Genomic DNA, 16,357 nt, shown 5'->3' with positions numbered 1-16,357 from the left:
CATCTTTTTTGCATTTTTTTAATGCAATGTGCTTTGGTCAATAATGGTTACACATATGTAAGAAGAAGATGGAAAAAAACTCAGTAGGTATACGTTTAAAAGCAACGTTACTGTTAGCAAAAACGTTGTCTTTTACCGACGACAGTGGTTCTCAAACTGTTTCCTGTCGGACCTTGTTTAGAGAAAATTCCCGCTGTTTTACATCATTTAAATGCTGTTATCAAAAAGCAAAATCCAATCATCAAAAACTAAAAGCCGACTTCGAGCTAGCAAACATTAACGCGAAGGAGCAGCAGGAAAACTGAAGAAACTGAAAAAGACTAGAATTTTTTCATTTGACTAGCCAGATTTTCAGACATGAACGCTAGATGGCAGCATTGTTCCACATTAGTTGGCATGATTTAAGTTGACTTCAATTCAATTTAACGTTATGTATTCCGCGTCTGTGGTAGACACACAGAAACTGACCCAAGAACGGACCATGTATCAATATGATTAATGGTTATCAACATTTAGGATAAAGATATGTGATTCCTTAGTTCAGTCATGATAATCTTTGGGTGAGAATCTGAGGGCGATGAGTGTACAATACTTTAATAGACCAAGAGAACACCTTCATAGGGGACTACGTTCTCTTATAACTCCTTATGTAATCTCTTAAAATAAATTCACCACATGTGATTACATATTACATTTTGTCAAATTAAAATTAATAAAAGTGTTAGGGAACGGTTTGGCAGGCCAGGACCCAGACGCAGAGTGCAAACAAAAGGTTCTTTATTGGCACAATATCCAAGAAGATCAAACAAAGTGTAGGCCGGATGGCCTTCGATGAGACGTGTGTGTGTGTGTGTGTGGGGGGGGGGGGGGAGTGTGTGCAGGAGGCTGGTGGGGGCTTTTCGTAACCGGTTTGAGGAGGGAGACGTGGAACACTGGGTGGACGTTCAGGGAGGCTGGGAGACAGAGACGAACTGCACTGGGGTTAATGATTTTGTCCAAGGAATAAGGGCCGATATACCTGAGGGTGAGTTTTCTGGACTCCGTCTGGAGGGGGAGGTCACGGGATGAGAGCCACACTTGCTGGCCCACCTGGTAGTTGGGGGCCGGTGCTCGGTGGCGGTCCGCCAGACGTCTGTTGCGCTCCGCCGTCCTTCCCAGTGCGGCCCGGGTCTCCCGCCACACTTGTCCGATCCGGCGGAACTGGGCTACACGGCGGGGGGAATTAATCAATCCAAAGGGCATTACTAAATATTCAAAATGGCCTAAAGGGGTGTTGAATGCTGTTTTCCACTAATCCCCCTCCCTGATTCTGGTGAGGTGGTAGGCATTCCTTAGGTCCAATTTTGTGGCTGAGTGTAGGGGGCTGAAGGCTGAGTCAATCAGAGGGAGAGGGTACTTGTTTTTCACGGTGATGTCGTTCAGTCCTGTATAGTCGATACATGGGAAACCGAAACCAAAGAAACCGAACCACGACAAAAAGGCTTACGTGAGGCCTTTTTATTTATTGGTTTGCAGGTGGGCTCATATTTATCAGCTCTTCATCAGGGAACTGACACTCTCCTGATGAGGCAAAATTTACAACTATTCAACAAAAATGGGGGAAAGAAAAATTTTTTCGCAGCGTAATTACTGACATATTTTCTCAGCTCATCAGGCAGCAGCTGAAGCGTTTTCCTCTTTCCAGACAAGAGGACAGACGGTTGGCTGCTGGTCGACTCTCCTGTCTCCTGGGCCTGTGCTACCTGGTAATGATATGGCCTGGGCCAAAGGTGCAAAAATCAGATAATTCTTACAGTGTGTTTTCTGTCTATTTGAAGGAACAGAAAGTGATGTTGTTCCTTCAGTGGCAGGATGGCTTTGACTGATTGACAGCAGAGAAGGAAGGACGGCACTTCTCATCTCTGTGGTCTTCAGGCAGTTTGACCCCTCTAACATTTTAGAGCTCGGCGACACTAAGTCTTCAAGCAGATCAAACCGTATATTCCTGTCAAAGTTTGTCCTTCACTCACAATATCTTCTGGCACTTTCTTGGATGGAAGATATTTTTCATCCTGAAAAAGTGCAGCCAGTTGTACCACCATAGCACCATGATTTAACTGGAGAACTGGCTTCCAGTACATGACTGGATACCAGTGTGCCTACACACTCACTAACATGCATTTGCTGGTGCTGGGGGTCGATCCTGACCCTCAATATCCCCTCGCAGCTTTCCTGACTGATTTGATCAGTGCGTTGGTCCATGTGCTGATGTATCTGTGCTACGGCCTGATGGCGAGGGGATTCAGCATGTGCAATGCACATTGTCCACCAGCGTTATTTGACATCCTTGCAGTTGGTAACATTCATTCCTTTCTGTGGTCACTCCCAACTCTGCCTCAGCATTCTCATATTCTTTTTAGTTTCCCACCGGGAAAACTCGGGAACCGGAGCGTTTCTTCTGCAATAAACACGTGACCGTAAGCGACACATAACACGACATAAACCACTGGAAACCACTGATTGGACCCAACTGTCACCAGTAAATCACCATGCTTCCTACACAAATGGTTAGCGATGGTTGCTAAATGCATGTAGTATGTTGATGTAGCTTGTGTGGCTGCTGCCGGGTGTGATGTTGAATGGGAGCAGAGTTCTAAACAGGAAAAAGACTGCTCAACCTGCGCTGTGATGTCAAATTTGTCATCCACCCTTGCTTTTGGTCAATATTCTCAGTGCTGCTGCAGGGCAAGGGGGAAACCATGTCCACATCATTTCATTCTCCCCACTGTACTGTGCAGTTTCTAATCTACCAAACTGATACATTTAGCTTTTATCCAGCAATATTGTTTTAGAAGGTTCAGATTGCTTGGCGAGTCTAATCCCACTTGGCTCTGTAACATTGTTCTGTTGCCATAACTAGACAGATTATCCTACCAGACTCCAGATCTGTCCTCCTTTGTTGATTCATAGCCATCTGCTCTCTACTTAAAGCTCAGTGGGGAGACAATAGATTGGATGGCGTCATTTTCCTTCTCTATATCTGTGTACCTGTAATATATGGGTCATTTTGGTGCTACTATAGAAACTAATTATATTGACCTTCAAGATGACCCCCCAGGTGGTTGAAATGAGTATGTGTGTGTGTGTGTGTGTGTGTGGGGGGGTGGCTGAATAGAAAAAGATACCAGTAACAAATGGAATCTGTGGAGGAAATTCTGTTTTTGAAAAGCCTTCACCACAGGTAGCAACTCTGGTTAAATGTCCATCTAAGGCTAAATTAATATTAAGAAGCTGAGCACTAAAGCAAACAAAACCATTAAGACACATTTTTCAATAAAAACTTTGCTGTCAGGTGACTTATATCCTTAACATTTGTTTTTCCTGGACTGGACTCCTCCGGGTCCAGTTTCTTCTGGTCACCATCCACACCAGCTGCAACCTGTTTGCCGACACCACAAACATGGCGCTGTTGACCTTTTCTGTAGCCTCATCATCCTCTTTGGTGACTATTGATGCCAGAACTGCATTGTGAGGAAGCAGAAGAGCAAAGAGATGTGAGACTCGGGCTGAGACCCTTCGTTCTTCTCTGCCATTGGCTGCCTCTCACAGCCAATCATCTGCTGTCTGCCTCCTCTCCACACATCTTCCTCTTTCAGCGCAGTCTGTTGGTTCCATCCTCTGTTGCAAACTCAACAGGGGGGCCGAAAAAACCACTGAAGCCTGAATAAAATAAGCACTTTGAAGCAACTAAAATCAAAGTTCTACAGACAGCCACTGGGGGGAGACTTCTATCAACAGCGCGTTGCCTCTTTATGTTGTTCCACCCAACATAAATGCTAATGTGGGCAGAAAACACATCTAAAGCTAACAGACTTCATTCTCTTTCTCATAGTTTGTATTTAAAGCACTGTTTTGTTGCAGCAAGGTGCTGTAATAAAAACTGTTTCTATTAATAATGGAGGAGCTTTGCTTTAAGAGTCAAGGCTAAAAGAGGCATCTGCCCTGGCAGCGGGTGACAGCGATGCCCCAAACACAGACCGCGCCCACAAGACCTCTGTAGCTGATTTATTACAGAGGTAAATGATACCGTGACTTCAGTTATGTCCTGCCCCCTAGTTCAAAGTGGCGCCTTTGTTCCACACATCAGCTCTGTTTTGGCTTAATTGTCCAGCGTCACGCTTCACCTGCAGCTGGAGCGCATCCGTTCAGTTTGAATTTGTAACTTCATTCACGCCACAGAAGGAAAACCTAAACTTCCTGCATATAGACATATACTAGATGAGAAATTTGGATTAATTCCAGAGAAAATTCTTCATTTTTGGAACGTTGGTGGATTCCAGAAAAGAGAGAAGCCCTCAAAAAGGCTATAATGTACACACACACGCTCCAGGATGACTGCTTCCTGTGGAACTCAGGCAGAAACGTCTGTCTGGCACAATAACCCTGATCACCAGCTAGACGCTCGTCTCTGGAGCATTAAGATGGGTTTGTTTGGCATTTTGAAGCTACAGGTGTCAACCAACTGTAAATGCTCTTCACTTCTGAATAACTCCCCATCACATGTGTGGTCATTGAAATACTATTTAAACGACTAATGGGGATCTACAACAAACAATAAGCATTGCATGGCGGATAGAATGAATATAAGAGCAGATGCTGTGAATAACGTCATGTTGGTCTCCTTGGTAACAGCGTTAACGGTGTTAGTGCTGTGGTAGTTTGGAGGCACACTGCAATTAATAATGAGGTTAGCGATGAAGAGTTTTAAAGTGCTCTTCAAACTGTAGCCGGTACCTTCCTAGCTGGTTTAAAGGACGCACACGCATGCATCACACAGATAATTGTTGGCGCGTGAACAAGGTTGGGGAGTAAGAGGGTGATAAGTGTGCTTGAAGATCAGCCACGAGGTTGTCTCACACAATGAGGGTTAACAAGAGGCTGCCGCAATCTTACCATGATGGGAGCTCATTTAAACAGACAAGCTAGCGTTAATCAGCCAAGCAGCATGCCACCAGCTCCCCATCACGAGTGTGTGTGTGTGTGTGTGAGAACACTCATCATCAACATCAGTCACCTTGATGTTCCTCGAGTGTTCTTGTTTGTTTCCAGGAGAACCTTCTGTTGGCGACTGCGTCCCCATTTAAGGACAAATGAATGAAGCCAGGGACTCATATGCGTCTACCCAGAGTTCTGATTATGAATTATTGCCTTTTTTGTAATATAATTCACCACTATTCTTGATGGGCAGACACAGATCAATCACTCAATCGATTTTATTTGTAGAGCACTGTAAGACCAAGAGTGCAAGTATGCACCAAGACTCTCATAGGACGCTAAAATGCATATTTTGCCTGCCTGATGCGTAGAGGCAGCTGAACGCCTGCTTTTTACCACAATACCAACTTGGGTGAGAGGAGAAACATCTTGCAGTGTCGTATAGCACTCTTTGGTAGACCTTCATGGATCGGTCTTACCTGGATGAATGAGAACCTTCATGGACGAACATTGTTTAAAACGTGCTGATAATGAAAAGCATCAGAGGAATTTAAGGCACTCGTAGCGTCTTCAACCAAGAAGAGCTGCTGGAAGGCTGAGAGAGGGAGCGCAGTGCTTGTGTGACACAGCTGGGCTTCCAGTTTTTGCTAAATAAAAGTGATATTTCTCAGATGTTGACCTGTGTACGTGTTTCCATTGGTGTTTTAAACATTTTGGTTTTTTTTTGTTGCTAATAAAATGTTAGGTCTCCTCCTCTGTCCAGATGGACCATGATGTTGTTAACTGGTCACGTGTTGCATATACTGTATGCAAAAAGAAAAGTGTTCCCATCGCACTTTTGCGATGTATTTCGATGGCAACATTTTCCCAAATTCCTTTTCCTTAGAGCGTAAAAACCTTTTAGCCATATTGGAGAGGTTTTTAAAATGCAGATGCTTCAATGACCAGTTTTTTAATTGCAATCTTTAGGTTTTCCGATTTTCTAAGGGTAACTGAAACTGAGCTACTAACATTATTTATCCTGTTTGTCACCCCCTAATGACAAATTATAGCTTCATCTTCACAAAACAACAAACAATCGTCAATTGTTGACCTAAACACACAAAAATACACCTCCGACCTCTGAGCCGTTGTCCTCTGTCCAGCTCCATGTTAACGTACATCCATCTTAAACAAAAGCCTTTCCCTCATCTCTTCCCATCCACTTGTTTCCTCGCCTTCCTTCCTTCCTTCCTTGCCTTCCTTCCTTCCTTCCCTACCCCCACCTCCTTTGGTTACCCTCTGATGAATTCTGGGCATATTTCATCTGACATGAAGACAAAGGGCTGAGTACACATGTGGTTTTTCTGAGTCCCCTGTAAGATGAAATATTAATGTGGGCATAATTTGGCTCCCCTTGTGAAGGGTGGGGGCGGCGGGGGCTTATAATCACCAGTGACTACCGTTCTCTCCCCCACAGGATGGTGAGACTGTCAGGATGGATTGAGACAACAACAACAGAGTTGCTACTGTTGGCCTATTTCTGTCTGTTTAATGGCTGGATTGGCTGCCTGCCGCCGCTGCTCCACACTCTTCCAACACAAAGGTGCTCTCAACACCATTTTTAACCACTAATAATGACACGCGGGCGTAAACATTGGCTCTTTTCGACCAGATTTCTCCCAAATGCTGATGGTTGCTTGCTGCTCCGGTCCACCTCCTCCGTCTGTTTTTGCATTCCTCCGCTTCTATGTCAACCGTGTTTGGAGGAGAAACGCCAAATTTGAGACGCTGCCGAAAGGGAATTTCTGAAAGAGGCAGAATTGGGAGATCTGTTCTGGTTCAGGACCTTGAATGAGGAGATGAGCATCAGTCTGGCACTTCTACCGAGTAATGAAATTAAACAGTGGATTTTGGTTGCCATGGAGAGAACCTGGCTCCAATGTCCAGCAGCAGCAGGAACACAGCAAGCAACAACAACGCGGAGAACCCTGAGAGCTGTGTCACCTTTTCATGGTTACCGTCATCAAAGACACAATCACAATCACCACAATCATCCGGGCACAGAAAAATGGTTTAAATCAGAGAACTAATATTTAAAGCTCCGGCTTTGTTTTGTTTCATCCCATTCTTTCTTTAGAACCCCTTTAGATCCACTTTTTTTCACTTGACTGCATGGTAGTGTGTTTCGTTAATGGCGGGGGGACAGAACCTGGTCATAAAGGGCTTTTTGACCTCCAAGGTGGACAAGGCTTGCCTTGGTGAAAGCCTTGTCCACCTGGGAGGACAGAAAACGCAGCAGGATTACAGCCCTCAAAGACTGGGTTCCAACTCTCCTGCTGAAGGGAGACCGGCTCTTCACTGAGCAGAACTAAACGTGATCCTGAAGAATGTCCTTTCCCTCAAATACATAAATCAATAAAAAACATTTTTTACTTTTATCTTTCATATGTTTGAGTTACTTTCAATTAAACCCTTTCAGTGCTGTGAGCTCATCATTCAGGTTTCTAGTTTCATTGTAGACTGTCCCACTTTGACACACACACACACACACACCACACACACACACACACACACACCCCACAGTTGCGTCAGCAGTGAATTAGCATGCCGTTCTGCGTTATTAAACATGACACTCGGCACAGATAATGGTGCCTTTCTTCATCTCAATTTGGAAGGCTAATCTTATTGCTTTGATTAGCAGCAGCCTAATTTGCATATCAAGGCCTCCCCTCCTTTAGCGCCTCATCACAAATCCCCACTTTACAGCCCCAGATTGAAAGAATCTATCTATATGTATCTTTCATTAGAATCTTCTCCTTTCCTCTCTCTTGTTCTTGATTCACACCTTCATCTGTTGTTTTTTAACAGCTCGACAGAATCATCTGTATTTCTCAGGTTTGGTAAGACATGACATGTTCCAGGGTGTGTGTGATGGAACCTTCTGGTCAGTAAACCTGGTTACTTATTGTCCAGCAGGTTTCACACTGTAGGAATGAACATCTGAGCAGAGATCTGGATTACTCATTATACTTTAAACACACTTTAACTGACAATAAACTCTGACTTGCTGTTGACCATATGGATTATAGAGAACCTTTGATGGGAGGAGCTGGGCAGGATTTCATTTTAGGTTCAGATTCAGCTGCCTCTCAGACATCATCAGAAAGATTAGTTAGCTGCTAACAAATGACCCATGTGCCAGGTGGAGCTTTAGCTCTACTGCAGACAGTCAGCAGGGGGCAGTCAACACGTGGTTTCAGTTCTCAGCCTTTATCCATTCACTGATGAGTTTGAGTGACACTCTGAGATGTGCACGTTTATTTCTGCATTACAGTAAGCAGAAATGGAACAACGGTTCAATTATTGTTAATGAATCTATATAATATCAGTACAACACTGTGACATGAACACAACACGCTGAAAAAGAGCCTAATAGAACAGCCATCTACAGTAATTAATGAATTAATTAGTCATCTAAAATAACTTCCTTACAATTGTTCTCACAGTGATGGAAACATGTAAAAAGAATAAGTCATATTATCAAAATGTCACAATTCATAGATAAAATTAATTCAATTGGAATTGCATAGCAACACCTCATGCCAGATAAAGTTGGCTAAAACATCCCAGAATGTTAAAGTTAAGTGAAACAAGACAATGAAGACAGAGGAAGGGGTGGGTTCACACATGCTGCATCAGCAAGTGTGCCGGAGGAAGGGCAAATGTGAGCTCATGAAAGGTCAACCTGAGGCTGATGTCATATCACATCTTAGGAGCCAGTGAACCTTGAATGTGGATGAGATGAAGGTCTTCGGCAGAGTGTGTTCGTGCGTGCGTGTGTGTGTGTGTGTGTGTGTGTGTGTGTGTGTGTGGTGTGTGTGTGTGTGCGCGCGCCAGTAAAAGCAGAGATAGTGATAGTGCTTGTCTTTTATAGGCTGTTGGCCACTACAATGTTTTATGTATCCATAAAGAGCTTGAAGGTCATGTTGATTCCTGCAGCTGAAACATTATCAGCACTTGCAGAAAATGTCCCTGTTGTGCAAAAGCTTTTACTGATTCACAGTTCGTCAGCACTGAAAGCAGCTCGTGCTTCAGTCTCACATTAATGGCCAATTTCTGAACTGCCAACGTCTTTGAGTGCGGACACCCACTGCTTTTAATAATCATTTTATTTATAAAGCATATTAAAAGTAACCATAGTTGCCATAAAGTCCTGTACATCATATTCAAACATGTATAAAAGAATGTCAAACAAACAATAAAAGCAATAACACAAGACAATGAAACAATAAAAGCAGGATCAAAGTCTCATACCTTAGTAAAAGCCAAGGAGAAAAGTTGGGCTTTAAGATGGCTTTCAAAAATGGGCAGTGAAGGCACCTGTCTAATGCACAGTGGCAGATTGTTCAATAATTTAAGAGCAGCAATTGAGAAAGCTCCACAAGAGAGTTTGCTGGTCATTTTCCTTCAACCGACTGGCTGCTCTCATCTCTCAAGCCACCTCTAAAAAACGCCTCAACAGTGAAGTGGACAAAGAGCAGTACCTTCTTTTGACTGCCATCATCCTCTACAGCACAAGCGGGGGTGTTATACGAACCCTGAACGACCGGGCACAAACGGCACCTTTGAGCAATGAGGGGAAGGTGAAGAACCGCATAAGGAAATCTGAAAAGTGGTTGTCCTGGTTCAGCTTTTCTTAAATCCAAAAAGAACAGGAAGAAACCAGAGAGATGAAAGAGAGAAGGAACGCAAACCACACATAGCAGGTACATCAAGAGAACTCCATTTTTCAAAAAGCACAACATCCATGTTCATTGGCAACACCCTCAGACAGAGACTGGTCCACCCTCAGGACAAAACACCGCAACAAAAAGACTAACTTGGTTTATTCTAAACAGCCCTGCACGGCCCAACGCAGGAAACAACTCCTCAGGACAGGATTTAGCTGTCCATTCACACCTAAAAGATAAGGGACACTCATTTGAAGACAGCACTATTTATGTTTTGAACAGAGAAGAAAGATGTTTTAGAGGAAAAAGAAGGAGTAAAAGAGGGCATTGTGGTTAGGAGGAGGCTTATGGGTCGACATCTTTTTTCTGCCACCTACAATGCTGACCTGGGGTTCCTCCCCAGAAAGCTTTACAATCGTTCACACCCAACCTCACATGATGACAATGATGTAAAATAAAACCGACGACTACAAACGACAGCATTCAGGACACCAGCATGGTATAAAACTCTGGGATTAATTTAGAACTGAAGGAGAATAAGGGGTGAAATCTGTTTGAAAAACTAACAGAAGTCCGGTTGCATTTTCCTAAGCCAATTCATATCGTCAAAAAGCCCAATAAAATGAGGCTTTTAGACACAGAAGATTCTATTCTGCTATTTTATTTTATTTTGAGGCATTTGTAACCAGAGAGAGTGAACCCTGAGAGTCCACAAAGTTTTCATGAAATTCTGAGTAAGAGATGAAAAATGATGACTCATCTTTAAGGTCATCAGATGCAACCTGGGCTGTCAGAACAGTCAGTCTGTCAGTTTGGTCATGGGTGTATTTATCCTGTTCATGCACAAATTTAATAACAAACATCGGACTTCCACACTAGGATAGGATATAGGATAAAGACGAAGAAAATGGGCTCAACTCTATAACAAGCGTAATGTCCGCATGAGTCCTTTCAATGTTTTATATGCTTTTCTGTCCTTTCAGTGACTGTACTCTAAAGGCTGAGCCGTTGAATGACTGATCATCAAACAGATAAAACAAGATTGGATAAGAAACTACAAATTGAAGGACTGCCTGTAAAAAGAGGAATTATTTTTTATTTGATTTTCATCTCGATAACAGTAAAAGAAAAGCTCATAAAGCCATCGTGGGAGGGTTCACTGACCGAGGGGTTAGCTAGCTCCTCGCTCTGGTGGAGAGTCAGCATTTTACTTACCGCTGATCTTCTCATAAATGCCCATTTCTGCTGTTTATTGCCCCACCCCTTGTAGCTGGGTGACCTCATTGTCTGCAACTGTAATTGCCCTCTCGTGTGGACAAATGCAGATGAGGAAGTGGCAGGAGTGCGGTATATAAGGAGGAACGAGTATCAGGCTGAGTACCTTGCTGTTCCCTCAGCTTGCCTCAGCATCTGCCCTCGCACCTCCACCCACCAGCATCACCAGAATGGCTTTCGCCGGAAGATGGGAAACTGAGAACCAGGAGGGATATGATGAGTTCTGCAAACTGCTTGGTGAGAAAAACACACGGAGCCTTTCATTCCTCTTATGAACTGGACAGTTTAAGGCAGTTTTCCAAAAGTGTGTGTTGCCCCTCTTGGTTCCTCGCAGGTATCCCTGATGACATCATTGAGAAAGGCCGCAACTACAAGCTGATCACAGAGGTGACCCAGGACGGTGAAACCTTCTCCTGGACCCAGATCTACCCCACAAATGCCAAGGTCACCAATACCTTCACCATCGGCAAGGAATGCGACATGGAGACCATCGGAGGGAAGAAATTCAAGGTCGGTATCAAAGACTTCACAGACGTTTGAAAAAATGATGAAGATGAGCGACCCCAGCAGATTAAAACCCTGTGTTTTCAGGCCACTGTGCACTTGGAAGGAGGCAAGCTGAGCGTGACCTTCCCCAACTACCACCACACCTCTGAGATCAGCGGAGGCAAACTCATTGAGGTAACCGGTCACAACAGAGATCGTTGCAGCTGTTAATATTAGCTAATATGATCTGTCACCAATGGCCGTGCAGACCTCAGAACTGAACCCGAATCAGCAAATTCTTTCCTAAATGTGATGACAGCGTGGCATTAGAGGGTGAATAGACTGATGATACTTGAAGGTTTAGTTCTGCAGCTCTTCCTCATGGACTCTGGACTGGTTTCCTGTCCAGGCTGTGTCTGTGCCCACCTCTTGATTAGACCACACATAACAGAAAATAAATCATAGTCTGACATTAATTGTTAATCACTCTCTGCTTCTCTCTCTAAGAATTTAAAGCAAAAACATTTTGATGCATTTGATTTTTTTTAAAATGTGGAAAAGTGTCACTGTCAGTCCTCAGTTATTCATTTTAAATTCTTGCAGTTAAAGTGTGACTGGCTCCAAACTTAATAATTCTTTATTCCTATTGTGTTTGCAGACGTCCAAAGCCGGCTCCGTAGTGCTGACAAGAACCAGCAGGAAGCTGTAAATGCTGCCTAATCTTCGACCTCTGTGCAATCAAGGCCTCAGCAGAACCAGGACTCCAGACAATAAAGTACAAATATAACAACAAAAGTGAAGTCTTGTTTCTGTCTGCTTGCTATTCCCCATCATACTTCACACAATTTAGACAGAAAAGAACTTTAGAGGTAGGTGTTTATCTAAGAATAGTTGTTATTCATGGCGAAGCTTACACAGTGTGGTGGTATCATGGGTTTTAAAGAGCAGATCCTCAAGAAGAAATAGTACCTCTGCCAGTTTATGTAAGAATGTGGAAAATAAAAATGTAAATTTGATGTTCCAAATCTGATCAAAGTATATCTAATGATTTCACTTTCAGTATTGGGATTAAAAGATCTTTAGGTAGAAGTTTGGGTTATTGTAGCCTCTGTGTGAATTAATGCACTTACTTATGGTTCAGTTTATTAAAAAAACAAACCAAAAAAATATTCATGGACTGTCAGAGCTTAAAGAGTGACTTCTAGCAAGTTAATGTGTATATTTCTTCAGATGGAGGGACCCATTATATTCCAGGGGGAGCTGAGCTCACAATCCAGCCAGCAACCTAACTGTCAGTGGTGATATTTTGACCTCTGACCTGCTTGTGTCTCCAGAGATGACAGCACCTTTGCACTGAGCGCATGTGACAGAAAAAACAGCCAGAGAAAGTCAGCAGAGGCTTTGCTTCTCTGGCCCAGAGCTGCAGTGAATTACTGCGTCCCCTAGTGGTGGTGTGCTGTACTGCAGCAACTGTGTGACAGATTTAAGGGCTATTTGAAATTATGGAAAAGCTATTGAGAGATACCAGTCTCTCTTTCCTTGTTGCCGCTCCTCTTCGTCATCATTTAGTGCGTTTTGGATTCTATTTTCTGCACATCCTCTCTCTTCCTACCTAGTTCTTGTCTCATTCCACATTCATTCTATTTCTCTGTGGCTTCCAGCCAAGCAAATAATCAGTTAATTAACCAGCTCAGTCCCTGGATCATTGTAGCAGCTCTCAGAGGAGCACTGCAAAGGCCCTCCCGTCTCTAAATTTACAGCTTCATTAAGTGGACTGGAGTGAGGTACAGATCCTTTGAATAAAATCATCAGTCTACATGCTCTGAACATGCGTGCATGTGTGTTGGCCTTGACAAAAGAGCTGGTCCCTCAATAGCTCCCTAATGAAAACAAGATCGTGTTTTTGCCTGAGAGGTGGCAGTTGTTTTGGTGTAATAATGAGACATCCTCACTTGCTGCCACCAGCACAATCAAGATCTTACACTCCTGGAAAATTAGGGTTGGAAGGCAACAAGCAAGGTGTTATTTGAGCATGTTTGAGTAGTTCAGAGCCGCTGCAATCACCATGCAATATCACTTCCTTTGTCCTCGCAGACAAACATGCCTAATTGGCTATTTCCAAGTCTACTGTTTCTGATTGGCCATTTGAACTGATTGGTTTCCATCTAGCTAGCCAGAAGTGAGAAAAGTGGCATGTTAACAGCCCGTGGTGTTTTTTCGCTTGCTGTTCCAACCTGACAATCAGCCACTGATGGGGGTTGTCCAGCACGTCTGTCTGGTCAGTGGTCTGTTCCTGCCAACATTCACCACTGTGCTTCTGAAGGATGGAGGATAGTATGAGCTGTTGATTAGCTTTAACAAAAGAGTGCGTGACAACAGAAAGACCAACTCAACGACCCAACTGTGCACTCATACGTCTGCAGAAATATTCATTGGTAAAAAGGCTGGAAAATTGGGAGTGGGTAGAAATGGCAAACACACACTTTTGTCTCCATCGCTGCTGCGGAAGCATGTGCATGCGCATAAATGATAGATGGTAGCTAGTCTGACTGAAAAAGGGAGGCACATCTGTTTTTCCGTCCCTTTCTCGATGCACATTCCTCTTGGTAGTTATTCTTGAAATGATTAAATGTACAGCCTCGCGCAGAAACCACGTTCAAAAATGATTTGCAGTTGTACTTTTTGCACTTGAAAACAGAACACATAGACCACTATTGCCATCCGAATGCCGGTGTATGCAACAGCTGATGAATATATTTTCAGACTCTGTGGGGAGTCCATCTTAGATAGGGAAGAGAGACCTACAGAGTTATTGGATGGTGTTGATGGTTATCTGTCCTTGTTGCCACAAACTTTGTTAAATGAAAAGGATTCTGTCCCTGATGCTTTAACCTTGAGAGCAGACGGAGTAGGATGGAGCAGAACCGTGCAGCCAGGACTGTCTGTTCACTGTTGCTGGGGAAACTTCAGTCTTCCTGTAGGCTGCTTCAAAACCCAACCTGACAGGAGCCCATCAGTCCTACTGACCTTTAATATTCAGCCATTTGTTTCCAGTGTCCCCGTGAATTAATGAATGAGAGAATCAGTCATTTTTCAGGATTTGAAAACCTGAGAAAAACAATTTTGGGATTTCTCCAGCTGGAGCTGCTGTGACATCATTGGCTACTTCTCCCTTTTGAACTGTACAAAAGAGTCAACTGTGAGTGTGATGACAGATAGAAACAAAGCAGAACTCTCCAAACAGATGGGGAGAAACAGCCTGACTATGACATGGAGGTGACGTACAGCAATGTGATTGGCATTATTAACTTGAAATTACCTGTTATTACCATAGCAATGCTGGCAATTTGCTTGAAATGCTCCTGAATAGATACAAAAACCAGGATGTGAGGAGCTTTAACAACAATTAATTTAACAATAATGAGATTCCTGTGGAACTATAGCCCTCCTCTCTCACTCCTCTTACACTGACATAGTATGTATCAGATATGTTTCCAAACCCCTTTTTCATATGGCATCAACAAAAAATTAGGAATGATGCATATCATTTCAACATTAAGAGTTATTCTTCATTTGTACAACCATCATCGACAAACGATAGGCCAAATAACCTGCAGAACTAAATAGGACAACAAAAGTTCAGTGTTATACAATCCAAAAGGTAATGCCACTCTGATGGAACAACTAGTTGGTTCCAAGTTCTGATTTTCTCTCTCAGAGGGAAATTAGAGACATGAAGATACTCGCGTGCCAGGAGATTTCATGAAAGAGCCATAAAATTCTCAACACAGACAACAGATATGTGTTTAATGTACTGCCTATAGCACAAAAGTACAGAAGAACCAGAGTAATGTTGAGCTGAAGGACATCACAAGATTCATTGTGACATTTAATTCAAGGACATCCATCATATAGATTCATTCAAAACTGCTAAAAGTGTTCTATAACAAGACATCCTGCTGTGTACACGTATTCATTCATTCACAGCCAGCCTTTTTTCTTGTCACTCAGAAAGCAAACTAGTCATTCATTCATCCATTTATTCATCCAGAGAAGCTGACTTCTTGTGCCCTATAGCCCAGGAGCGGACCTCTCCCTGGGGGACAGTCGTCAGCTTTGTTCCTCTATAATGCCTAGCATTCCCCCAGACTTGCCCTGGTTCCCTTGCATGCCTGCTCTGTGGGCAGGCAAGCCAACCAGCATCCATCCAGACAGTCGGCCATCCATCCATCCATTCATACGTTTGAACGACTGACTTCTTGTACCCCATGGCCCAGAACAAGGCCTCTCTCTGGGGGACAGTAGTCGGCTTTGTTCCTCCTCCCATAATACCTCACATTCCCCAGACCTGCCCCGAGCCCCCTTCAAGGCACAGGGCACAGGGAGGAGCACTGGCATCTCTACGCGCTCATTTTCCTGTCTGTTCTGGGATATTATCGCTCTGTTACACCCCCACCTCCACCAACTCCACATGCTTGTCTTTTAGGAGGAATTTCTCTCTCCACGCATTTGCTGATGGCCTTTTACATCAGTGACGTCCATCTATTCTGCTCAAATCAGTACAATCAGACACAGACTACTTACACTAATACTTAGAAAAGTAATTATAGATGTTATTCTACTATAATTACACCCGTTCCCTTGTTCCCTCTGACAATTTCCCACATAATCTAACTGTTTTACTTAGGGTTTCTGTCATTCTGCGGTGCAGCCAGAACTCTGTGCACTCGGTACCTCCTTTCCACCCCTCAATCACCGCAGAACACAAACCTTGAGTCAGTGCCAGTGGCTGTCTCTACCTAAAGCCCACTTCTATTCAGCAAGGAACAGGGTGGGGGCGTAGGCCATAATTAAAGATGGCGCTGCTGCCATCACACAATGGCTCTGTGCAGAGAAAGCTTTTATTGCAT

The 16,357-nt window shown here is 43.5% G+C and overlaps 1 protein-coding gene across 1 annotated transcript; it reads left to right on the top strand.

The window, feature by feature from the left end:
* The first annotated feature begins 11,039 nt into the window (after positions 1-11,039).
* Positions 11,040-12,242, top strand: fabp6 (fatty acid binding protein 6, ileal (gastrotropin)). The gene is made up of 4 exons (XM_057056682.1): positions 11,040-11,198; positions 11,296-11,471; positions 11,553-11,642; positions 12,106-12,242. The coding sequence occupies exons 1-4, from the start codon at positions 11,132-11,134 to the stop codon at positions 12,154-12,156; spliced, it is 384 nt and encodes a 127-aa protein (XP_056912662.1). The 5' UTR covers positions 11,040-11,131; the 3' UTR covers positions 12,157-12,242.
* Positions 12,243-16,357: the final 4,115 nt, after the last annotated feature.

This window comes from Takifugu flavidus, chromosome 15 (genome assembly GCF_003711565.1).
Source record: "Takifugu flavidus isolate HTHZ2018 chromosome 15, ASM371156v2, whole genome shotgun sequence".
NCBI classification, from domain to species: Eukaryota; Metazoa; Chordata; class Actinopteri; order Tetraodontiformes; family Tetraodontidae; genus Takifugu; species Takifugu flavidus.
Note: the sequence above shows the minus strand (reverse complement) of the source record. Positions and strands in the feature narration are given on the sequence as shown.

Bases quoted from the DNA above. Each gene is read 5' to 3' on its own strand.
- fabp6 (XM_057056682.1), top strand. From the start codon at position 11,132: ATGGCTTTCGCCGGAAGATGGGAAACTGAGAACCAGGAGGGATATGAT. The intron at 11,199-11,295 runs GTGAGAAAAACA...GGTTCCTCGCAG, and splicing joins TGAGTTCTGCAAACTGCTTG to GTATCCCTGATGACATCATT. The intron at 11,472-11,552 runs GTCGGTATCAAA...CTGTGTTTTCAG, and splicing joins TCGGAGGGAAGAAATTCAAG to GCCACTGTGCACTTGGAAGG.